At 45.4% G+C, this 26193-nt stretch overlaps 2 protein-coding genes across 2 annotated transcripts in view; one reads left to right on the top strand and one right to left on the bottom strand.

Moving 5' to 3' along the window:
• The window catches only part of dph1 (diphthamide biosynthesis 1), a 97852-nt gene extending 88794 nt beyond the window's left edge, over window positions 1-9058 (bottom strand). The window contains exons 1-2 of the mRNA XM_014163047.3: window positions 8944-9058; window positions 7732-7881 (exon numbers count right to left, since the gene is read on the bottom strand). Coding sequence (XP_014018522.3) covers window positions 7732-7881; window positions 8944-8995 — 202 coding nt within the window. The 5' untranslated portion in view covers window positions 8996-9058. The remainder of the gene's footprint in view (window positions 1-7731; window positions 7882-8943) is intronic.
• A 1579-nt stretch (window positions 9059-10637) lies between these two features.
• Window positions 10638-26193, top strand: part of LOC106581170 (reticulon-4 receptor-like 1) — a 236398-nt gene continuing 220842 nt past the window's right edge. The window contains exon 1 of the mRNA XM_014163048.3: window positions 10638-11789. Coding sequence (XP_014018523.1) covers window positions 11777-11789 — 13 coding nt within the window. The 5' untranslated portion in view covers window positions 10638-11776. The remainder of the gene's footprint in view (window positions 11790-26193) is intronic.

The following is a 26193-nucleotide window of genomic DNA, read 5'->3' as shown; positions in this document are numbered from 1 at the left end:
GACTGCAGTGTTGAGAAATACTTCATTAAGCCCATGTTCACATACTGCAGTGGTGAGAAATACTTCATTAAGCCCATGTTCACATACTGCAGTGTTGAGAAATACTTCATTAAGCCCATGTTCACATACTGCAGTGGTGAGAAATACTTCATTAAGCCCATGTTCACATACTGCAGTGGTGAGAAATACTTCATTAAGCCCATGTTCACATACTGCAGTGGTTTCCTACAGCAAAGAAAAACAAGAAAAACAGGACTGTAGACAACACTGAACAATAAAAGATAGCCTAGGAAAAATAAAAAGCGCACTGAGCGAAAGAAAGGATGTGCCTGAAGTGTGATGGATGGAGGAGAGAGGGGAGGAGGAGAGGACTATGTCTTTCTGATGAAAGGTTAAGGGGTCACTGTGCACCATGTAGCCAGACAGAGACAGGTCATTACCTGAGTTTACTAACCAAGAAAGGTTTCTAAGTCTCACCACAGGCCTGCCTGACAGAAACCAAGAGCTCTCTCTCCATCTGCTATCACTGCTAAAGGCGCTGCACAACGGTTTAGAAGCATGTGTGTGTGTGTGTGTGTGTGTGTGTGTGTGTGTGTGTGTGTGTGTGTACACATGAGCTGAAAAGTCATGAATGTCACAGGAGCATTAACACAAATCGAATGTCAAGAATGCTTGTGTGTTTGTCATCCCCCCCACTCACACACGTACCAACTGGCGCATATGATACTCTGTTTGGTTTGAGTGTCGGCCTGTCGGCCTGTCAGCCAGTGCACGGTCTGCTGTCATGTGTCATAAGGAGAAACATATTGCACGTGCAGAGGGAAATAAAATGACTCTGTACATTTAGCTCAAGAGACACTCTGCACTTGTGGCTGCAATGGCTGGCAGAAAGGGATGTTTCTGTCTGGGAGGTGTCCACAGCAAGGAGTTTTAGTTTGTGTATGGAGAAAAAGGTCAGCTGAGGAGCTAAAAAAACCCAGCTCTCTTCCAAGTCCCCAATCCTGTCTAGCCGGGCCCCAGCACTGAGATTTCTACTGTTTCAGATTTGACTTGTGTCTAGAATAGTACTGGCGTTCTATAACAGTGTGAACTGGACGGTGCATCTGTCTGTTCACTTCATTCTGTACTTCTTCAGCGTAGTCGTTAGGGGTACACTATACCGTGGGGCACACAGTCTGCACTTAGAGCTGTGCTGCTGCAGAAAACTGCTGCAGAAAACAGTTCAACCTCTGTCTGCAGTTAGTGTCTGGCTGCTCTAATGAAGCTTCTCCCAGACTCTTCACTTTCTAAAACATTCCCAAAAAACATCTGTAGAATTCTGTAGACGTAACATGGAAAGAATTCAGAGGCGTTAAACGAGAAGACCAGAGGGAAATCATGAGTCTCTGCGAGTGCTGCTGCTAACCTTTTGATTATTTGCGATGCTGTTGTGTCTCTTCTGAGAGAAACAGTTCTCTATGTTTGTTTCGCAGCCCTGAGGGAAACATTTTCATGGTTCCTCCAGACAAACAAGGTTGTTTGGTCTCTCTGTTCACTTTGCCCTGCCTCTGTTTCCTGCCTTCCACTTTCACAGGTACAATTCAGTGTGCAAGGATGAACAACTGTCGTGAGAAAGAGATGATTGCAGGCACGGAAATTTAGCACACAGGAAAAACCTAGATGAAAAACAAGGACAACAGAGAGAAATTGAGGTATGATAAAGAATGTGATCAGTTTAACTATGGCTGTATTATTTACCAATAAGGGATGTAATATAATAATGTGGTTGCTGTTAATATTTGTCCTATTTCATTGGAAAAGTGTTTTTTTGCATATCCCAACTCCCCCTGAGACCCTTGAAGAGTGGGGTCACAGCCAGGGTCAGCCATTATCAACAGCGACCCTGGAGCAATTAGGGTTAAGTGCCTTGCTCAAGGGCACATGGACATATTTTTCACCTTGTTGGCTCAGGGATTCTAGCTACTGGCTCAACGCTCTAACCGATAGGCTACCTGACGTCCAACATGATGTTGCTCCTGCAAAATGTCCTACATTGCATTCGGAAAGTAATCAGAGCCCTTTACTTTCTCCACATTTTGTTAAGTTACAGCCCTATTCTAAAATTTATTCAATATTTTTTTCCAGTCAATCTACACACAATATGACAAAGCAAAAACAGATGAAGAAATTTTGCCAAATTTATTAAAAATATAAAATGGGGAAAAAAAGAGAAAAAAAATCCTATTTACATAAGTATTCAGAACCTTTACTAAGTACTTTGTTGAAGCACCTTTGGCAGCGATTACAGCCTCAAGTCTTCTTGGGTATGACGCTACAAGTTTGGCACACCTGTATTTAGGGAGTTTCTCCCATTCTTCTCTGCAGATCCTCTCAAGCTCTGTCAGGTTGGATGGGGAGGGTTGCTGCACAGCTAGTTTCAGGTCTCTCAAGAGATGTTCGATTGCGTTCAAGTCTGGGCTCTGGCTGGGCCACTCAAGGACATTCAGAGACTTGTCCCGAAGCCACTCCTGCTTTATCTTGGCTGTGTGCTTAGGGTTGTTGTCCTGTTGGAAGGTGAACCTTCACCCCAGTCTGAGGTCCTGAGCGCTCTGGAGCAGGTTTTCATCAAGGATCTCTCTGTACTTTGCTCCGTTCATCTTTCCCTCGATCCTGACTTGTCTCCCAGTCCCTGCCGCTGAAAACCATCCCCACAGCATGATGCTGCCACCACCATGCTTCACCGTAGGGATGGTACCAGGTTTTATCCAGACGTGACACTTGGCATTCAGGCCAAAGAGTTCAATCTGGTTTCATCAGACCAGAGAATCTTGTTTCTCATAGTCAGAGCCCTTTGGGTGCCTTTTGGAAAACTCCAAGCAGGCTGTTGTGCCTTTTACTGAGCAGTGGACTCCTTCTGGCCACTCTACCATAAAGGCCTGATTGGTAGAGTGCTGCAGAGATGGTTGTCCTTCAGGAAGGTTCTCTGAGCCTCCACAGAGGAACTCTGTCAGAGTGACCATCGGGTTCTTGGTTACCTCCCTGACCAAGGGCCTTCTCCCCTGATTGTTCAGTTTGGCCAGGCAGCCAGCTCTAGGAACAGTCTTGGTGGTTCCAAACTTCTTCCATTTAATAATGATGGAGGCCCATATGTTCTTGGGGACCTTCAATGTTGCAGAAGTGTTTTGGTACCCTTCCCCATATTTGTGCCTCAACACAATCCTATCTCGGAGCTCTATGGACAATTCTTCGACCTCATGGCTTGGTTTTTGCACTGACATGCACTGTCAACTGTGGGACCTTATATAGACAGGTGTGTGCCTTTCCAAATCATGTGCCTTTCCAAATCATGTACAATCAATTGAATTTACCAAGTTGTAGAAACATCTCAAGGATGATCAACGGAAACAGGTTGCACCGGAGCTCAATTTCAAGTCTCATAGCAAAGGGTCTGAATTCTGTTCATTTTCAGACCATGAAAATAGTCTGAAATTATCAAAGTCAAATCTGAAATATCTGATGTTTCTTAGGAGCTATGGTAACTCTCCAGAACCAAATGTGTGCTAACTTAGCTGTTTCTTCTGTTTCCACTCAACAATTGAGGCTGGGCAGTAAAAACAATGGTGTTTGCATGCTTAATTTCATTCCATTCCAACAGGAAGTGAAAAGACCAAAACAAAGAGGCCAATTCAACTGAGAATGAACGAGAGAGGCTGAGTGAAAGGGGTTCAAAGCCCAGGCAGAAACAGATGGACTCAGAGGGAGATGGAGGGAGAGAGAGAGGGGTAGAGTGCAACAGAGTCGATAAGGTGATCTTTGGCCATGCAAGCCCAGAGAGAGAGAAAGCTCTCTAATGAAACCAACACAGAACAGACAGGCTGAATCCTAAATGCCACCCATCCCCAATAGTGCCTATAGGGCTCTGATCAGAAGTAGTGCACTGTATAGGGAATAGGGGGCCATTGGGGAGGCAGTCAGAGAGACAGGCAGACTGAGTCACACCAAAGCTCATCTCACCCCGACCATGGGGACCAGTCATAGACCACCCCATTCTCCCTGCACACCAAACACCTGTTACTTAGCTACACTGTAACACCTTTACAGTATGCAACACTTGTTGGCTGTCATTTCCATCAACAGGGGATCAGCGTTTTGGCATGGCTCTTTCAGTAACACCCGGGTGGATATGGGACTTCAGATTTTTGGCAGCGTTGGGTGGATTACTCCCACGTGTCTTTAATTAAGTTAGCATGTTTCACACCATACTGATTTTATGAATGCTGCTATTTACTTCATCTCTCCCTCTTTCCCCCTTCCCCCCTTCCCTTTCCCTCCTTCCCCCCCTTTCCCTTCTTCCCCTTTCCTACTTCCCTTCCCCCCTTCCCCCCTTCCCTTTCCCCCCTCACAACCCAATAACACCTCACCCCTCATCACCATCACAACCCAATAACCCCTCATCACCATCACCATCACAACCCAATAACCCCTCATCACCATCACAACCCAATAACCCCTCATCACCATCACAACCCAATAACACCTCATCACCCTCATCACCCTCACAACCCAATAACACCTCATCACCATCACAACCCAATAACACCTCATCACCCTCATCACCCTCACAACCCAATAACACCTCATCACCATCACAACCCAATAACACCTCATCACCCTCATCACCATCACAACCCAATAACCCCTCATCACCATCACAACCCAATAACCCCTCATCCACATCACAACCCAATAACCCCTCATCCACATCACAACCCAATAACCCCTCATCCACATCACAACCCAATAACCCCTCATCACCATCACAACCCAATAACACCTCATCACCATCACCATCACAACCCAATAACCCCTCATCACCATCACAACCCAATAACACCTCATCCACATCACAACCCAATAACCCCTCATCACCATCACAACCCAATAACACCTCATCCACATCACAACCCAATAACCCCTCATCACCATCACAACCCAATAACACCTCATCACCATCACAACCCAATAACCCTGCACATCACCATCACAACCCAATAACCCCTCATCCACATCACAACCCAATAACCCCTCATCCACATCACAACCCAATAACCCCTCATCCACATCACAACCCAATAACCCCTCATCCACATCACAACCCAATAACCCCTCATCCACATCACAACCCAATAACACCTCATCCACATCACAACCCAATAACCCCTCATCCACATCACAACCCAATAACACCTCATCACCATCACAACCCAATAACCCCTCATCCACATCACAACCCAATAACCCCTCATCACCATCACAACCCAATAACCCCTAATCACCATCACAACCCAATAACCCCTCATCCACATCACAACCCAATAACCCCTCATCCACATCACAACCCAATAACCCCTCATCCACATCACAACCCAATAACCCCTCATCACCATCACAACCCAATAACACCTCATCACCATCACAACCCAATAACCCCTCATCACCATCACAACCCAATAACCCCTCATCACCATCACAACCCAATAACCCCTCATCCACATCACAACCCAATAACCCCTCATCCACATCACAACCCAATAACACCTCATCCACATCACAACCCAATAACCCCTCATCCACATCACAACCCAATAACCCCTCATCACCATCACAACCCAATAACACCTCATCACCATCACAACCCAATAACCCCTCATCCACATCACAACCCAATAACCCCTCATCCACATCACAACCCAATAACACCTCATCCACATCACAACCCAATAACCCCTCATCCACATCACAACCCAATAACCCCTCATCACCATCACAACCCAATAACACCTCATCACCATCACAACCCAATAACCCCTCATCCACATCACAACCCAATAACACCTCATCACCATCACAACCCAATATCCCCTCATCACCATCACAACCCAATAACCCCTCATCCACATCACAACCCAATAACACCTCATCCACATCACAACCCAATAACCCCTCATCACCATCACAACCCAATAACCCCTCATCCACATCACAACCCAATAACCCCTCATCACCATCACAACCCAATAACCCCTCATCCACATCACAACCCAATATCCCCTCATCACCATCACAACCCAATAACCCCTCATCCACATCACAACCCAATAACCCCTCATCCACATCACAACCCAATAACCCCTCATCACCATCACAACCCAATAACACCTCATCACCATCACCATCACAACCCAATAACCCTGCACATCACCATCCCAACCCAATATCCCCTCATCACCATCACAACCCAATAACCCCTCATCCACATCACAACCCAATAACCCCTCATCCACATCACAACCCAATAACCCCTCATCACCATCACAACCCAATAACACCTCATCACCATCACAACCCAATAACCCTGCACATCACCATCCCAACCCAATATCCCCTCATCACCATCACAACCCAATAACCCATCATCACCATCACAACCCAATAACCCTGCACATCACCATCACAACCCAATAACCCCTCATCACCATCACAACCCAATAACCCTGCACATCACCATCCCAACCCAATAACCCTGCACATCACCATCCCAACCCAATAACCCTGCACATCACCATCCCAACCCAATAACCCTGCACATCACCATCCCAACCCAATAACCCTGCACATCACCATCCCAACCCAATAACCCTGCACATCACCATCCCAACCCAATAACCCTGCACATCACCATCCCAACCCAATAACCCTGCACATCACCATCCCAACCCAATAACCCTGCACATCACCATCCCAACCCAATAACCCTGCACATCACCATCCCAACCCAATAACCCTGCACATCACCATCCCAACCCAATAACCCTGCACATCACCATCCCAACCCAATAACCCTGCACATCACCATCCCAACCCAATAACCCTGCACATCACCATCCCAACCCAATAACCCTGCACATCACCATCCCAACCCAATAACCCTGCACATCACCATCCCAACCCAATAACCCTGCACATCACCATCCCAACCCAATAACCCTGCACATCACCATCCCAACCCAATAACCCTGCACATCACCATCCCAACCCAATAACCCTGCACATCACCATCCCAACCCAATAACCCTGCACATCACCATCCCAACCCAATAACCCTGCACATCACCATCCCAACCCAATAACCCTGCACATCACCATCCCAACCCAATAACCCTGCACATCACCATCCCAACCCAATAACCCTGCACATCACCATCCCAACCCAATAACCCTGCACATCACCATCCCAACCCAATAACCCTGCACATCACCATCCCAACCCAATAACCCTGCACATCACCATCACAACCCAATAACCCTGCACATCACCATCACAACCCAATAGCCCTGCACATCACCATCACAACCCAATAACCCTGCACATCACCATCCCAACCCAATAACCCTGCACATCACCATCCCAACCCAATAACCCTGCACATCACCATCCCAACCCAATAACCCTGCACATCACCATCACAACCCAATAACCCTGCACATCACCATCACAACCCAATAACCCTGCACATCACCATCACAACCCAATAACAATACATTAGTCAGGAACTGACAGACACACCTCATTAGTCTTTTCCAATAAGGTAATATTGGAAGAAATATATTATCCAAGCCTAATAGAGTATAGTATCCAAGCCAAATAGATAGTAGAAATGTAATGAACAGGTAGGTCTATTCTGCGCTTACCTCTCTTAGACATGGCCTGTCTCACCCGCCAGACTGTCTTGTGGATCTCAAAGTTGTAATTTGCAGGCAGAGCGCGGATAGCCTCCTGTAACTCTGGGTCTTGCAGGATTTCATCAGGAATTTGATTGGCCACCCGCCGTGGTCCTCGTACTAGGGTAAGAATCAAATCATTTTACTATGGGAGATAGTTGACAAATTACAGACAAGACAGGAGGCTTCAGATCAAATACGGTGTAGGGACATAGTCTGTTATGATTATTGGTAAGACTTTACATTAAGTTGCTCTTATATACACGAGTTGTTACATATTGTTTTAGTAATTGCACAATCCCTATTCCTCTTGTATATGCCTAATTACAAAAACCACTCACCTCCATATGCTATTATAATCCAGTCACTATAACAACAATACAATGTTGTGTAGTTTATATTTTATTATAGCATAGCTAAGAGCAACCTAATGTTAAGCAGGGTTCCCCAACTAGTGGCCCGAGGGCCGAATTTATTTGTTTAACGTTATTTTGGGGGGGTTCATTTGTTGGTCATAAAAGACTGTAAAAACACCAGCAAATCAGCCGCAAGTGATTTTTATTTTGGAAATATGTTCCAAAGTAGTAGCGATATACTGTATGTTATTGTATACAAATGTAAGCAAGGTTTTAAATGATTATGTTTTAGTCAAATAATATATGTGTTTGGGCTTCTTGTGATCAATTTGCAGTCTACAAATAATTTGTCATTATGATCCAGCCCTTGACCATCTGCTCAAGAGAAAATCGACCTGCGGCTGAATCTAGTTGATGATCCCTGCTGTAAAGGATGGCTCAAGAATGATTGGTTATTTATTTAGGTTTAATACAGTGACCTTGTCTGTCAAGGGTGGCCCTGCCAGATACCCTCTTTGCCTAATTGCGCATGGGCGAAAGTGTCTGGTGATTAACTGGCTAATCGTTAGTTCCTGGATCTTAAAGATATTTAAAACGTGTTCAATTATGTTTCATATATTTCGGAAGTTAGCTAGCTAATCACTCTTTCAAACCATTTGAGTCAGCTTTCCTTGTTATTAGCATTAGCTAGTCGCTAGTTGTATCTGCGTCATAATTCCTTATTCATGGTGGAAATGTATAATGTTTTTGTTAAAAGCATGTGCCATACACCACGTACTCGGTTATGTATTGTGTGATAGCGTTAATATAAGAGATTCATACTTACCGGTTCGTTTTTTAGCTGGAACGACTTGCGTTTCGACACTGGGCGCCGCCATGTTTTCAGAAAGGCGCCAGTAATCAATTGCAGAGTGCCATCGTTGCAGGCGGAACAATCGATGTGAGATAATCGAGCAGTGCATCGCTGTCCGTGTTTTTTATTTATTTTACTTTTATTTAACTAGGCAAGTCAGTTAAGATCAAATTATTTTTTTCAATGACGGCCTAGGACCAGTGGGTTAACTGCCTTGTTCAGGGGCAGAACGACAGAGTTTTACCTTGTCAATTTGGGGATTCAATCTAGCAACCTTTCGATTACTAGTCCAACGCTCTAACCACTAGGCTACCTGCCGGTTCTGAATCTCTATTGACACGAATTGATAGAAAATGTAGCATTTGTTCAGAATGGAATAGAAAATATATTATTTTTATTTATTTAACAGTAACCTTCACTCTTAGCAACATTATCAACTCAATCGATAGCTGCAGTGAAAATGACACTGCCTTATTTAGCAACAACATTTCCTATGTTTCCTGTTGCTTTTTTTCTTTCTTACAGTGTTGTTGTCTCAAGTGTATGCATCTCTGTAGGCCTACATATACTTTAGTATGTAAAATAGGCCTACAGCAAGCTACATTTCTTGAAAGAAGATGTTTATGACAATTGAAGCCTGCTTGCTGTTGCAAGTCTTCCATTAATTGTGTTGCATAGTTGTAGTTCTAAGTAGGGTCACAACCAATTGGGCACAGACATCAATTCAACGTCTATTCCACGTTGGTTCAACGTAATTTCATTGAACAACGTTGATTAAACCAGTGTGTGGCCAGTAGGAAGCTTCATGATCCTGACTAGATAGAAAATAACACTATCTGCAACCATTGTTATGAGTCCTCTTACCATAGCAACAGTAACCATTGAGACTAATTGGCTGTGAAAGTCTCCCCTCCTGGGAAAACTACCATCACAGTCACACTATGGCACAGGGCACCAGCAGCACAGTACACACACAGCAACACAACACATACAGTACTGTGCTGGCCTCCACCTTCAAAGATCTAGCAGCTGGCCATCTGTACCATAGAAGGATCATTCTAATTCTATGGTCTATATTCACCACCCTGATTCTAACTGTGCTCTCTGCCAGGAAATACATTTCATTCAAATGTTTAGGTAACTTCATATACATTAGGTTTAGGTCATTATACTTGTTGTTATTTCTATTGATTGCCATGCACATCCTCCCTAGCCATGAGAAACCATAAACCCGTATCTAATTGTATTAGCTCTAATCTTGGAACCTTGAAGCCTGAGATGTTTAAATATAAATGAATTAAACCTTAGCTAACAGTAAGAAATATCAATAACACCATTTATTTTCTTCAAATATTAGGAGAAGAACAGTGGGCTGGTACATCCTTATACATTACTTGTATAGTTGAGAAATTGTCCCCCTCAATTTATCATGTTTTCAGTAACCACCAACAAGTCCCTATCTGATTTAGGACTAGTGCGCTCTGGGCCAATTGGATGACAGCTAAACAGCCATCATCATTAAAGGGTAAGTCGGCCTACACTGTGCTCTTACCAAAATATAAAAACATATACACTAAGCTACAAACGTTTCCCTGAAAGAGACAGCGTGATGGCCAAGGAATTGGCACACTAGTGGTCATGGCCACATTTCTAAACCAGATTCCACCATCTCTCAGAGCCTGCAGCAAATGAAGGATCTAACTGATTAGGCTAACATACGTGAAGAAAACAAGCTATTCAATTGAGTTACATAAGTTATTGTGTATTTTATTTGGCACTGTTCATTTATGTGAATAGCATTGCCCTCTAAACACGAAATTGGAATGTAGGTAATAATAAGATAATTGTAATGTTTCCCCTTCAAGTGGAGTGCTGACACCAGCAGACACCGTAGATAACGGAACGAGCCTACATAGAGACGGACCGAGAGGGTGCAATGATGAGCCAGAGTGGACCCACAGCTCTACTTTCTTTAGTCTACATTGAGCGCAGAATGGCGAAAGTCTACATTCTCTGAGGAAGAGGCGTAAATTGAAAGGTCCTCACAGATAAGACCGGAGAACGGCAGGAATATTACTGCAGTTCCCAAACACTACGGGAAAGCGCGGGAATATATTATTGGAGGGATTTGTACGGAACGAAACTCATCAAAGTCCACGTTTTTAATGAGGATTTGAGGACACAGCGCCTAATCCGACTTCAGAGACCAAATGTGAATCTAAATAACTTCTGTTAATGAAAGATTTGAACGAATATGATATGATCCATCCGACTTCCTTCGAGAAGGAATTTAGATTGCCCTTTTAAAATGATTAACTCTCTATTTGGAGACAAGCTGTGAGCACAGTCGTTTTGCCCAAAACATGGTGATAGCTCTTTTGCGTTCATTTAAAGTGAGTGTAAAAATGATGGTTATCAAGGATTGAAACGATCTGTAAGGGGCATCTCACAAGCCGAACACCCGAGTTATTTTGCTTCTGAAAGGACATTTTCAATGCATTTCTTCGCAATGCGTAACGTTACCCTTGCGTATTTTCCAAATCCTGCTTGAAAAGGTCCGTTCCATAGACCAGCCTACTCAACGGGATGAGCGGAGACTAACCTTCGTTGACAATTTTATACATCACAACTGAATGTTTTGGCTGGACGGCACGGTGACAAGAGGCTCCACATTAGACCCATCATAAAACAAATAAACATTTTCAACTTTTATTTTGATAACTTCGAAACTAGAGAGCGCACGTTTAGTCTGGAATACAAGAATAGATGCTTTTCAAAAGACTGAGGACGACATAAATCTTCCACCATGTTCAAAGGGGGTAAGTGTGCTTGAACTTTTTATCATCATCAATCCGACTGGCAGCAATGAATTATTATTGTGCCAACAACACCCTGTGCTTGTTCCGTAAATTCACCATGAATTTTCCTCCACTGAATAGTGCGCAAATGCTTAGTTGACTACCAGGTATTATCATGTCTGCTGCTAACGGTGAAGAGTAATACGTTATGATGATACACCAGCATGGTAGGCTAATGATTCTTGCAGGTATTGAGCGAGAACGTGACAATTTATTGCGACGATGACATGGTTTACAGATTTGCATAACATTAAGCCCTGTGTGCGCCAGCCTGGCAGGAATGAAATATTCAGACATAGGCCTATCACGAATACTATACTTGATATTAACGGCTGATGCCGCACTGCAGTTTATGAGTTGTGCCCGGTCTCTGTCTCTCGGATAAGCATTATGTGCGTTCTGATTATTGCATTCTTGGCCATTGATCTAAGGCTGGCTAGGTGATATGGACAAGACAGGCACTGCAATACGGCTTCATGGAGGGTATTTTTTGGTGGTCAATAAGCAGAAAAATATGTTCCTCTTACATTGACAGTTACTCCTGACTTTATTTAGTGATTGAGGACTACATACAATTCAAACATTGAGTTATGCTGACAATATCACGACCTGAACCACTCTGTCTATCCCCGTCATTCAACACACACACACACACACACACACACACACACACACACACACACACACACACACACACACACACACACACACACACACACACACACACCGCACGCACACGCACACACAAACTGAACTCTGTCTATCCCCCTGTCATTCAACACACACACACACACACACACACACACACACACACACACACACACACACACACACACACACACACACACACACACAGAACTCTGTCTATCTCCCTGTCATTCAACACACACACACACACACACACAAACTGAACTCTGTCTATCCCCCTGTCATTCAACACACACACACACACACACACACACACACACACACACACACACACACACACACACACACACACACACACACACACACACACACAAACTGAACTCTGTCTATCTCCCTGTCATTCAACACACACACACACACACACACACACACACACACACACACACACACACACACACACACACACACACACACACACACACACACGCACGCACACGCACACGCACACGCACACACACACACAAACTGAACTCTGTCTATCCCCCTGTCATTCAACACACACACACACACACACACACACACACACACACACACACACACACACACACACACACACACACACACACACAATTTCCATATTCCCATTGAATTTCTTGCAATGAGTAGCAATTGACAAAGCAATGTTAATGCCATAGTAATACCATTGTAATTGGTCTGTTAGTTTTGATGTAATCTTTCTGATGTTTTGCTCTCTTGATCATTTGACTCCTTTGATTGTTTCAATATGAAGATTATGCAATTGAAGAAAGATAATTTCTAAAATCTATCTTCATTATACTTCTGACAAAATGGTGCCCCTCATTTCACCCAGCATCAATAAAAGGCCACTGTTTGGCTTTCAACTATGTGTCACTGCCTATGCATTGTTCTCAACTCCTTTAATGCATGCAGCACTACTGTAGCTCTCCCTGACAGTCATCATCAGATTGATTATTGATCCAGGGTTGGAGATGAGACGTCTCAATGATGAACTCACATAGCCAGTAACTAACTGGCTTCAAGTACCTTGGCCATTATCATGAACTGAACAGACTCTTAGAATCAGATTAGCTAGGAACTCACTGTTGAGTCTGGAGATGGAGTACCCCATCCACACAAAACAGGAGGTTACAGCTGTAGGATCTTCATTTGAGTCAGTTTTCTACAGGAAAATAATCCTGCAGCAACAGGAAATGTGAATTATTATGTGGATTATTATTCATGGACATTTTTCGTACGTGAAAATCAAGTCAAATTTCAAAGGGAAAATTACAAACTTCAGAAGCCTTTTTGAACCTCAAATACAACACCAGTTTTACATTTCCTGCATTGCAGGAAAGTTCTCTTGCAACAGGGTGATCAAATTAAGATCCTACATATGTAGTTTAACTCTGAGTAAGTTAGAACAGTGTTTTAATGTATAATGTATGACTGAACACCAGGCCACTCTGCATACTGTCTGTCAGCTGCACATTTGCAATAAAATGTAATGAGAATTTAAATAATTACTCTTGAATATGCTTTCTTGCTTTTGAAGTCATGTACACTACTATAGTTCTTCATTTGAGATATTGGGTTTGGGAGATGATGTGTCATGAAAGTTAATGGGAAAAATATAGATTTCACAGTATGCCAAAATCCCCCCAGTCAGAATAGACTGTGGATGAGGCATCGGCCAGCTTTTACGGGAACATTCAGAGGTTCCTTGGTGGGTTTGAGATATGTGTCTGGAACAACACATTGTGGGAAACCTGGCTGATGCATCCGGCCTGACAGTTGGTGTGTGACACATTTCCCATTCAAAGTGAGTAACTGAGAGTGTGGAGTGACACGATGACAGCAGAAACACTCCTCAGGTTGACGAGAAGTCGTGACTAGCTGTGTGATTATTACCATGTGATTAGCCTCAGAATCCCTGGCTTCTGTTCCAATAGTTGAGTTAACGAGACAAGATTAGGAAGGATGGCCTTATGAGACTGACTACCAAGTAATGGACTGGAGCTGAACAGGGCATCATGGTTATTGGCATTACACACTTTTTTTTAACCAATGGATGATTTGTATGTAGCTGCACTAGTGTAGTAAGCCTACCAACCTGTTCTGAGTTTTGTTGATGTTGTATGGAATCCAAAATAAGTCTGGTCAATAAGCCGACATGATGTGGAAATGTTCTCTGTCTAGATATGCAGTACATTATCTATGTATGCAAAGTAATGTAGGGGTGCCATGCCAGTCCTATCTGTGTGTGAACAGCATGTGTGTCTGAGTCTGCTGTCCCTGTTTTTGGTTTCTGTCCCTATCACTAATCCCTGTGTGTGGCCCTCTTGCTCAGTGCTAGTGGTCTGTTACCCTTCCCTGCTTCCCTGGGTTGCAGTGTCGCAGCTGGTGGGTTCTGATTACTATGCAGGTTATACCATCTCGCACTGTCTGTCTGTCTGTCTGTCTGTCTGTCTGTCTGTCTGTCTGTCTGTCTCTCTGTCTCTGTCTCTCTCTCTCTCTCTCTCTCTCTCTGTCTCTCTCTCTCTCTCTCTCTCTCTCTCTCTCCTCTCTCTCTCTCTCTCTCTCTCTCTCTCTCTCTCTCTCTCTCTCTCTCTCTCTCTCTCTCTCTCTCTCTCTCTCTCTCTCTCTCTCTCTCTCCATACCCAGTCATCCATGGAACAGACACTGGGGAGATGTGTCAGAGTAGTACTGCGATAGATAGAGGGAGGTGTGATGTCGACTGTATATACCCTGCTATGATGTGCTATAATTGCTGGTGCATGTCACTCAGGCTTATAGGGGGGCTGGATACAGGCTTTCCTTGGCCATTTTGAGACTTTCCTGTCTCTACGCATTCACGATCTCACCCACTCACCTACATCCACACACACACACACACACACACACACACACACACACACACACACACACACACTCACCTACATCCACACACACACACTCACCTACATCCACACACACACACTCACCTACATCCACACACACACACTCACCTACATCCACACACACACACTCACCTACATCCACACACACACACACACACACACACACACACACACACACACACACACACACACACACACACACACACACACACACACACACACCCTTGTCCATTGACATTCTGTATTCCCTATACCCACAGGTTTCCCCAGTCATGTTAGTTTGTACTTTTCATTTGTGTTCATCCTCTGCATAAAGAAGACATTCCGATTCAGATTGACAAGGTTGTTACAAAATATCTCATTGGGAAATGTGTCTGCATCAACATAAAGCACAGCTCAGACTCAGATACTGTAACGAATGTACTTTGAGAGTACAAAACATTGCAGATCTAGCCTAACTGTACTCTGTTTTTGAATGTATGCTAATTATTGGAAAATTGTGATCATTCTCCCTCTCAAATACAGCATCTAAGACGAACAAAAGCCCAGCGCTTCCTTCATCATTCAGCTCCGTCACCACAGCATATACAGAGATAATTGTTTGAGCAATCAAATTTAGTAGCATAGAGTAATCACTCTCTGTAAATCATCTCTGATTACGTGCCAGAGTAGTAGCACATTGCCTATTGAGTTGGCCCTGTTGTTTTCCAGTACATGCAGTGCATGGTGGAGGGGACAACAGAGAGGATTTACCAATAATGAGCCCAGTGGAACACAATGTAAAGGACTAAGAAAAACACCTGCGGCCCCAGTCAGTCAGCTCTCAGTCTCCAGCTCTGCCCTGCCTACTCCCAGGGTTCAGTGTGTGGGTGCTAGGGAACTCAGCTCAGCCTTACAGCTCCCACTCAGTCAGCTCTCAGAAACACTAGGGAGACAAGCTGATCAAATAACCAAGTATCAACCTCTCAGGCATCAAGAGGCCCTCCATGACTATCTGTCTGTCAGAGATGGTTTTTCACCCAGAGATGTGTCCCTGTCTAGAGAGGTAATATCATCTCCTAGACGTCCCCAGTCTCCATTCTAGATACCTTCAGTAGAGGTCTAGACTCACAGTCAGGGGCAATTTATGTCTGTCATTGTCACTGAAGGACAAACAGCAGTCTTCTGGCCAGAGCTGAAATCACATAGACAGTACCCTGAGGCAAAGCCTCCTCAGAACACTGATTTGATATCACCATGGATTTACACAGCACAGTATCTGACTCTAAATACCCATCTGACACTTTATGTGTGGAGAACATTCAGACAGCCAGACCAAATGAGGGAACTTGTTCTGTGACTTATATTTAAAGAGGCCATTTGAATAGAACATAATATTCTCCTAACATGTTGTCATGATTGCATTACAATTTATTGTGATGCAAAGTATCCCTGTGATTGTGGGCTAGGTATCAGTAGGGCTGGGTAAAGAGGACTACAGAGGAGAATATAGAGTAGAGCAAAAACATAAAGACTGATCCCTTAAATCTTTCTAAGCTGCCTGAAAATAGAAAGTGAATCCAGGATGAGAACGTTGTTGCCAATTATAATTTGACGCTTGTTTAAAAATGTCTATTTTAAGACTCTCTTCATGTCTCTGTTGACGAGGTTGATTTTAAAAGGTTGATAAAATCCCAAAATCTAAATAACACACACAGACACACACATTCGCCCATGCACACTCATACACACATATCGATTCTCTAATCTCCCCTTTTTAGCATACCCTCCAATAAAATCAGGGTAGGGCAATCAATACCTTTCGAGCAGACGGATTTGTCTATTTGTAGCCTATCTGACCCTGTCCAAATGAGACTGCAGCTCAGGTAGTTGACAGAGTATTACCTCTCATTGGAGAGCTGAGGCTCAATCAGTAGACTGCTCTCCTACACACCTCTGACTCTGGCAGTGCATGCCAAACACCTCATTTAGCAAAAGGAGATTCATCCAATCATAGGGCCGATACATGATGTTGTTACCATGGAAGCCTTTGGCACTATTCAGCAACATGACACTTAACAGAGGATGACAAATAATTACAGAGAGAGTGTGAGTTTGTTTGTGTGTGTGTGTGTGTGTGTGTGTGTGTGTGTGTGTGTGTGTGTGTGTGTGTGTGTGTGTGTGTGTGTGTGTGTGTGTGTGTGTGTGTGTGTGTGTGTGTGTGTGTGTGTGTCTGTGTGTGTGTGTGTGTCTGTGTGTGTGTGTGTGTGTGTGTGTGTGTGTGTGTGTGTGTGTGTGTGTGTGAGTGACGATAGCAGCTCTGACTGGTATGCATGTCACTTATTTAATGAACTGTTGATACTCCGGAAGCCATTTTCGCGCTTCCCTGTCAACCATTTCACACCAGATTAGGGCAGAGGGCTCTGCATGGCTTCCAAAAGGGGATGTTCTATTCCTACAGTATAAAGTCAAACACTCTCCTGGTAATGCAGTCTGAAGAGTTTTCTGGAATTATTTAATCCACAGTATTATTTTAACTGGGAGCAGAAGCGGAAAACAAATCTACAGAATTCTCCCCTATCTCAGTTTGCCCTTTAGATTCACCTGAGTCTTCAGTAAACATCATCTTCCCGTCTTTGTAATGGAAATGTGATGCAGGGCCAGGCATTAGCAGATGATAATTAGGTGAAAGAGACAAGCAACCTAAGCCCTGTTGGTTTTTGGAATATTCATAATTCATTTCTGATTAAGTGGCTAATTGGAGTTTAAAGGTCAATGTAAATGGGCATGCCATAGATGTTCTGAGACAGGGGAGAGGAGGGGAGGTAGATAGACGGGAGAGAAGGGAGGGACAGAGGGAAAGGAGGAGACTGCCCTGTAGGCAGTTGACAGTAATCCCAGGTGTTCTCCTGTTACTCTGACAGCTCTTCCCGTACTGAGCCCTATTCCCCAGGCGACATCACCTTTGTGTGCTGAGGACAGAGATTCAGGAACAGCAGCTCCCCTCCGGCCCGGGGCGTCTGTCTGCCCTTTTGGCATTGAGAGTTAGCACTTCCACAACAAGATGAAAAGGCTCATCACCAGGGAAAGATGCGGAGGTGGGGGGTTGGATTCACCTTGTAGGGTTGGAAGCCTATAGTGACAAGATAGAGACATGCAGAATGCTTACATAATACAAACATATTACCAACCACACACATGCAGATATGCACACAAATACACTGACACACACACGTCTCGTTCAGTATGTGACATTCACTGAGTACCGATTGTGACTCCTCGCATCGATTCATCTTGTTTATTATGCCCCTAGTTAATCTCCCACTCCGTCCATGTCACATTCAAACCTCATTTATCCCAAGATGGTTGACTTGAAAACAATGGGCTAATTCAGTCTCCAGTGGTAGTCTACCGTAATGCAATTTCACAATGGCTCCAAAATGATAGTTTATATACTGGGATTCTTGGCTAAATTAAAAACAGTCAGCAGGGAATTCAAACCATGAAAAACACAAACCGATCTTCTAAATGCAGAAATGACTCTCTCCTCTCGTCCTCTCCTTTCCTCCTCTCCTCTCCTAGCCTTCTCTCTGACTATGCCCACCTCCTACTCTCTAACTCAAATAGCTCTCGTCTCCCCCATACTTCCCTTCCCTTAATAAGGCAGGATGCTGTGACAGGCCCGTCTGAGTGGCTGTAAAGTGCGGTGTGAATATGTTAGGAGAAGTGTTATATGTGTTCTTACCTCTGTGGGGGCCCCGGCTGTGGCTGTGAGGGGCCGGTGGGTGTTCAGCTTAACGAAAGGCCCCAGCCTGTGCAGACTAACAGTGCTGCTGTAATGTATTCACGGAGTGGCTTATCATACTGCTGTTATACAGCACTCTCTCTCTCTCCACACGCACTCCCACTCAAGCTTCCAACTAGGAGAATGGGCACCAAAATTACTAGAGGTTATTAGTTGTGAGATACCAATCTGAATCCTGTTTGGGCTCTTGTCCGGTTCTATGACTAAAACGTAATGAGTTGTCGGGTGTGTTTAAAGAGAGTGTGGTTTGATCTCAGGTACAGAATAGAATGAATGTTCTTGGACTGCAGCAGGAAGTGTTTTCTTCAAGTGGTTAATATTTGGAATGAGGAATGATGAGATACAGGCTCCAGACTGTCTTGCATAATGGCTTGAGGAGGACAAGCGGATTGTTTGTAGTTGTACATCAGAGCATTAACTAGGGAGAGGAATCAGTCGTATGTTAAGGACAGTGCATTGTGGCTGATGGAATAGTAGTCATTACAGAATATGGGCCAAAGTCTGTTCTCTGTAATCCCAAATCTGTTCTGTATTTAAATCCCCCCAATTGTTTTAAAGCAGGTTTTAGATTCAGTAATTTAGCACAATGTCTTTGTTGACCTTAACAAAGATCAGACTATGGAGACAGAACGACATGGAATTACCTATCTTAATTGACCTCTACACATATTTTCACATCTGGCCGGTATCACACAGAATGTGGGTTGCTAGCTTCGAGCACATCTCAATGTGCTTTTAAGTAATCCAACTTGGGAGGTAAATCTATTTCTGCCACCGAGACTCTCTGCATGTGTGTATACTCTGAATGAGAATTGGGTCCTTGACATTTGCCCATGTTTTCCTCTTCCAACAAGCCTTCCTCTTCAGTGCTGGCAGGCACTAACATTAGTCCAATAGGCGTCTGTTTGAGAGTGGTTGATTAAGACCTTGGCATCGCCATCACTGGGCAGCACACACACACAATGGAGGTGCCAGGTGCTGTTTTGTGCGGCTGAAGATAAGGGTGTGAATTAGGCCTGTACTTGGTGAAGAACACAGGAACCATGGCTGGGATAGGCTGGGATGTGGCTGAGATAGGCTGGGATGTGGCTGAGATGGCCTACCTGGGATTTGGCTGAGATGGCCTACCTGGGATTTGGCTGAGATGGCCTACCTGGGATTTGGCTGAGATGGCCTACCTGGGATGTGGCTGAGCGGGATGTGGCTGGGATAGGCTGAGATGGGATAGGCTGGGATGTGAGTGAGATGGGCTAGGCTGGGATGGGCTACCTGGGATGTGGCTGAGATGGTCTATACTGGGATGTGGCTGAGATGGCCTATGCTGGGATGTGGCCTATGCTGGGATGTGGCTGAGATGGCCTACGCTGGGATGTGGCTGAGATGGCCTACGCTGGGATGTGGCTGAGATGGCCTACGCTGGGATGTGGCTGAGATGGCCTATGCTGGGATGTGGCTGAGATGGCCTACGCTGGGATGTGGCTGAGATGGCCTACGCTGGGATGTGGCTGAGATGGCCTACCTGGGATGTGGCTGAGATGGCCTACCTGGGATGTGGCTGAGATGGCCTACCTGGGATTTGGCTGAGATGGCCTACCTGGGATGTGGCTGAGATGGCCTACCTGGGATGTGGCTGAGCGGGCTGTGGCTGGGATAGGCTGGGATGTGGCAGAGATGGGCTAGGCTGGGATGTGGCTGAGATGGCCTACGCTGGGATGTGGCTGAGATGGCCTACCTGGGATGTGGCTGAGATGGCCTACCTGGGATGTGGCTGAGATGGCCTACCTGGGATGTGGCTGAGATGGCCTACCTGGGATGTGGCTGAGATGGCCTACCTGGGATTTGGCTGAGATGGCCTACCTGGGATGTGGCTGAGATGGCCTACCTGGGATGTGGCTGAGCGGGCTGTGGCTGGGATAGGCTGGGATGTGGCAGAGATGGGCTAGGCTGGGATGGGCTATCTGGGATATGGCTGAGATGGCCTACCTGAGATGTGGCTGAGCGGGATGTGGCTGGGATTGAGCTGAGTGGGATGGGGCAGAGTGGGATGGGGCTGAGCGGGATGTGGCTGAGCGGGATGTGGCTGGGATTGAGCTGAGTGGGATGTGGCAGAGTGGGGTGTGGCTGGGATGGGGCTGAGCGGGATGTGGCTGGGATGTGGCATAGTGGGACGTGGCTGGGATGGGGCTGAGTGGGTTGGGGCTGAGCGGGATTTGGCTGGGATTGAGCTGAGTGGGATGTGGCTGGGATTGAGCTGAGTGGGATGTGGCTGGGATTGAGCTGAGTGGGATGTGGCAGAGTGGGGTGTGGCTGGGATGTGGCTGAGCGGGATGTGGCAGAGTGGGATGTGGCAGATAAAACTGTCTTGTAAAGACACAGCTACCTTCCTGTGCAGATAAAAACTGTCTTGTAAAGACACAGCTACCTTCCTGTGCAGATAAAAAACTGTCTTGTAAAGATAAGATAACCATTTCCTCCCAGCTATGTTGTCAATAGGGGTTATGTTAGATACAAGGCCATCACTAGGGAACACACACTGAGTGTACAAAACATTAGGAACAGCCTCCTAATATTGAGTTGCACTCCCCCTTTTGCCCTCAGAATAGTCTCAATTCGTCAGGGCATGGATTCTACAAGGTGTCGAAAGCGTTCCACAGGGATGCTGGCCCATGTTGACTCCAATGCTTCCCACAGTTGTGGTAAGTGGCTGGATGTCCTTTGGGTGGTGGACCATTCTTGCCACATGGGAAACTGTTGAGTGTGAAAATCCCAGCAGCGTTGCAGTTCTTGACACAAACTGGTGCCTGGCAAACCATACCCTGTTCAAAGGCACTTCAATCGTTTGTGTTGCCCATTCACACGCTGAATGGCACACATACACAATCCATGTTTTAATTATCTCAAGGTTTAAAAATACTTCTTTAACCTGTCTCCTCCCCTTCATCTACACTGATTGAAGTGGATTTAACAAGTGACATCAATAAGGGATCATAGCTTTCACCTGGATTCATCTGATTAGTCTATGTCATACACTCAGTGTATGTGCTGAATGGACAGACAGCACAGCATTGTGGTCTTAGAGGAGAGGCAGCAAGGCAAAGGCAAAACTGAAAGGGAAAGGCCATAAAATACCAGTTATTAATTTTTCTCTGGGTATCTAGAGCGTAGCAGGGTTTTAGTTGTCGTTTTAATGGGGGGGAATAGAGAGCGGCCCTGAGCTGTTTTTATCCCTTCTGCCCATCTACAGCGCCAGCATGCTGGCAACAGGGGCCTTGAAAATGAGGGCTGCATCCCGACTTGCCTGCAATCAAAAACGGGAAAGAGAAGTGAGAAAAAACAAATGTCAGGCTAATAGATAGTCAGTAGAATACAGTCTCTGTCTCCTATCTGCTGCTCCCAGTCAAGGCCCCAATCACACAGCCCTCTGTTCCCGTGGGGAGAGAAGAGGAGAGAGGGGGCAAACAGAGTGTGCATCCTAAATGGCACCCTATTCCCTATATAGTGCACTACTTTTGACCAGGTCCCATAGGTCAAAGGTAGTGCACTGTATATGGAGTAGGGTGCCATTTGGGACGCAGCCAGAGACGTCAACAGTCTGACAGAACACACTGCTGCTACACGGCTCTGCCCCAACACCCCCAATATAGGATCACAGTCACTATAGAGCCACGGCTGACCGCTTTAACAGCTTTAACTCTGACTAAAATACAAGTCTCTTAGTTACAACTCTCAGCATTGAAGTTAGCAAGTCTCTTAGTTAACTCCCACCATGGCAGTTAGTCACAGCCAGAGATCCTTCTCTTTAGAAACCAGGCTAATATGTCCTGAGCCGTGATTCACAGGCCTGACATTACAGCGCGGTTTGTAACCATATCTAGAGGGCAAATACGGCAGATGTCATCCTCTGTACGTACGCAGAAACAACAAACAAAACATGTCGACAGAATGGACTTGTTATATTGCTGAGCCGAGTGGGGGTTACATAAGATTTATGAAGTGTCAGCGCCGTAACGATTCTATATAGCTGGGGGATTGATAGCAGTTTGGTGCTCAAGCACTTATGGCTGAGATGTTAGTTCAGCAGATTTGTCCCTGTCTTCACTAGCACAGCCTTGTCAATTATTTAAAAGAGCAAAACAACAGCCCAGAGAAAAACAGCAGCACTTGGTGTTGGAGCAGCATCTCAGTAACACATCTAGATTCCCAGGGGAGCGCTCATACGTTAAGACCTTAATACCAGCCTTTGTTTCATCCCTGAGTGTCTGTGCTGATTCATACCACCCTGTGTGTTGTGTTAGTTCATACCACCCTGTGTGTTGTGCTGATTCATACCACCCTGTGTGTTGTGCTGATTCATACCACCCTGTGTGTTGTGCTGATTCATACCACCCTGTGTGTTGTGCTGATTCATACCACCCTGTGTGTTGTGCTGATTCATACCACCCTGTGTGTTGTGCTGATTCATACCACCCTGTGTGTTGTGATGATTCATACCACCCTGTGTGTTGTGCTGATTCATACCACCCTGTGTGTTGTGCTAGTTCATACCACCCTGAGTGTCTGTGCTGATTCATACCACCCTATGTGTTGTGCTGATTCATACCACCCTGAGTGTCTGTGCTGATTCATACCACCCTGTGTGCTGTGCTGATTCATACCACCCTGAGTGTCTGTGCTGATTCATACCACCCTGAGTGTCTGTGCTGATTCATACCACCCTGTGTGTTGTGCTGATTCATACCACCCTGTGTGTTGTGCTAGTTCATACCACCCTGTGTGTTGTGTGTTGTGCTAGTTCATACCACCCTGTGTGTTGTGCTGATTCATACCACCCTGTGTGTTGTGCTGATTCATACCACCCTGTGTGTTGTGCTGATTCATACCACCCTGTGTGTTGTGCTAGTTCATACCACCCTGTGTGTTGTGCTGATTCATACCACCCTGTGTGTTGTGCTAGTTCATACCACCCTGTGTGTTGTGTGTTGTGCTAGTTCATACCACCCTGTGTGTTGTGCTGATTCATACCACCCTGTGTGTTGTGCTAGTTCATACCACCCTGTGTGTTGTGCTGATTCATACCACCCTGTGTGTTGTGCTAGTTCATACCACCCTGTGTGTTGTGTGTTGTGCTAGTTCATACCACCCTGTGTGTTGTGCTGATTCATACCACCCTGTGTGTTGTGCTGATTCATACCACCCTGTGTGTTGTGCTAGTTCATACCACCCTGTGTGTTGTGCTGATTCATACCACCCTGTGTGTTGTGCTAGTTCATACCACCCTGTGTGTTGTGCTAGTTCATACCACCCTGGGTGTTGTGCTGATTCATACCACCCTGTGTGTTGTGCTAGTTCATACCACCCTGTGTGTTGTGCTGATTCATACCACCCTGTGTGTTATGCTAGTTCATACCACCCTGTGTGTTGTGTGTTGTGCTGATTCATACCACCCTGTGTGTTGTGCTAGTTCATACCACCCTGTGTGTTGTGCTGATTCATACCACCCTGTGTGTTGTGCTGATTCATACCACCCTGTGTGTTGTGCTGATTCATACCACCCTGTGTGTTGTGCTGATTCATACCACCCTGTGTGTTGTGCTGATTCATACCACCCTGTGTTTTGTGCTGATTCATACCACCCTGTGTGTTGTGCTAGTTCATACCACCCTGTGTGTTGTGCTAGTTCATACCACCCTGTGTGTTGTGCTGATTCATACCACCCTGTGTGTTGTGCTAGTTCATACCACCCTGTGTGTTGTGCTGATTCATACCACCCTGTGTGTTATGCTAGTTCATACCACCCTGTGTGTTGTGTGTTGTGCTGATTCATACCACCCTGTGTGTTGTGCTAGTTCATACCACCCTGTGTGTTGCGCTGATTCATACCACCCTGTGTGTTGTGCTGATTCATACCACCCTGTGTGTTGCGCTGATTCATACCACCCTGTGTGTTGTGCTGATTCATACCACCCTGTGTGCTGTGCTGATTCATACCACCCTGTGTGTTGTGCTGATTCATACCACCCTGTGTGTTGTGCTGATTCATACCACCCTGTGTGTTGTGCTGATTCATACCACCCTGTGTGTTGTGCTCATTCATACCACCCTGTGTGTTGTGCTGATTCATGCCACCCTGTGTGTTGTGCTCGTTCATACCACCCTGTGTGTTGTGCTAGTTCATACCACCCTGTGTGTTGTGTGTTGTGCTAGTTCATACCACCCTGTGTGCTGTGCTAGTTCATACCACCCTGTGTGTTGTGCTAGTTCATACCACCCTGTGTGTTGTGCTAGTTCATACCACCCTGTGTGTTGTGTGTTGTGCTAGTTCATACCACCCTGTGTGTTGTGCTAATTCATACCACCCTGTGTGTTGTGCTAGTTCATACCACCCTGTGTGTTGTGCTAGTTCATACCAGCCTGTGTGTTGTGCTAGTTCATACCACCCTGTGTGTTGTGCTAGTTCATACCACCCTGTGTGTTGTGCTGATTCATACCACCCTGTGTGTTGTGGTAGTTCATACCACCCAGTGTGTTGTGCTAGTTCATACCACCCTGTGTGTTGGGCTAGTTCATACCACCCTGTGTGTTGTGTGTTGTGCTAGTTCATACCACCCTGTGTGTTGTGCTAGTTCATACCACCCTGTGTGTTGTGCTGGTTCATACCACCCTGTGTGTTGTGCTGGTTCATACCACCCTGTGTGTTGTGCTAGTTCATACCACCCTGTGTGTTGTGCTAGTTCATACCACCCTGTGTGTTGTGCTAGTTCATACCACCCTGTGTGTTGTGCTAGTTCATACCACCCTCTGTGTTATGCTAGTTCATACCACCCTGTGTGTTGTGCTAGTTCATACCACCCTGTGTGTTGTGCTGGTTCATACCACCCTGTGTGTTGTGCTGGTTCATACCACCCTGTGTGTTGTGCTAGTTCATACCAACCTGTGTGTTGTGCTAGTTCATACCACCCTGTGTGTTGTGCTAGTTCATACCACCCTGTGTGTTGTGCTAGTTCATACCACC

This window comes from Salmo salar, chromosome 20, assembly GCF_965601325.2.
Source record: "Salmo salar chromosome 20, fSalSal1, whole genome shotgun sequence".
Classification (NCBI taxonomy): domain Eukaryota; kingdom Metazoa; phylum Chordata; class Actinopteri; order Salmoniformes; family Salmonidae; genus Salmo; species Salmo salar.
The sequence above is the reverse complement of the archived record's forward strand: the minus strand, read 5'-3'. Positions and strand labels throughout refer to the sequence as shown.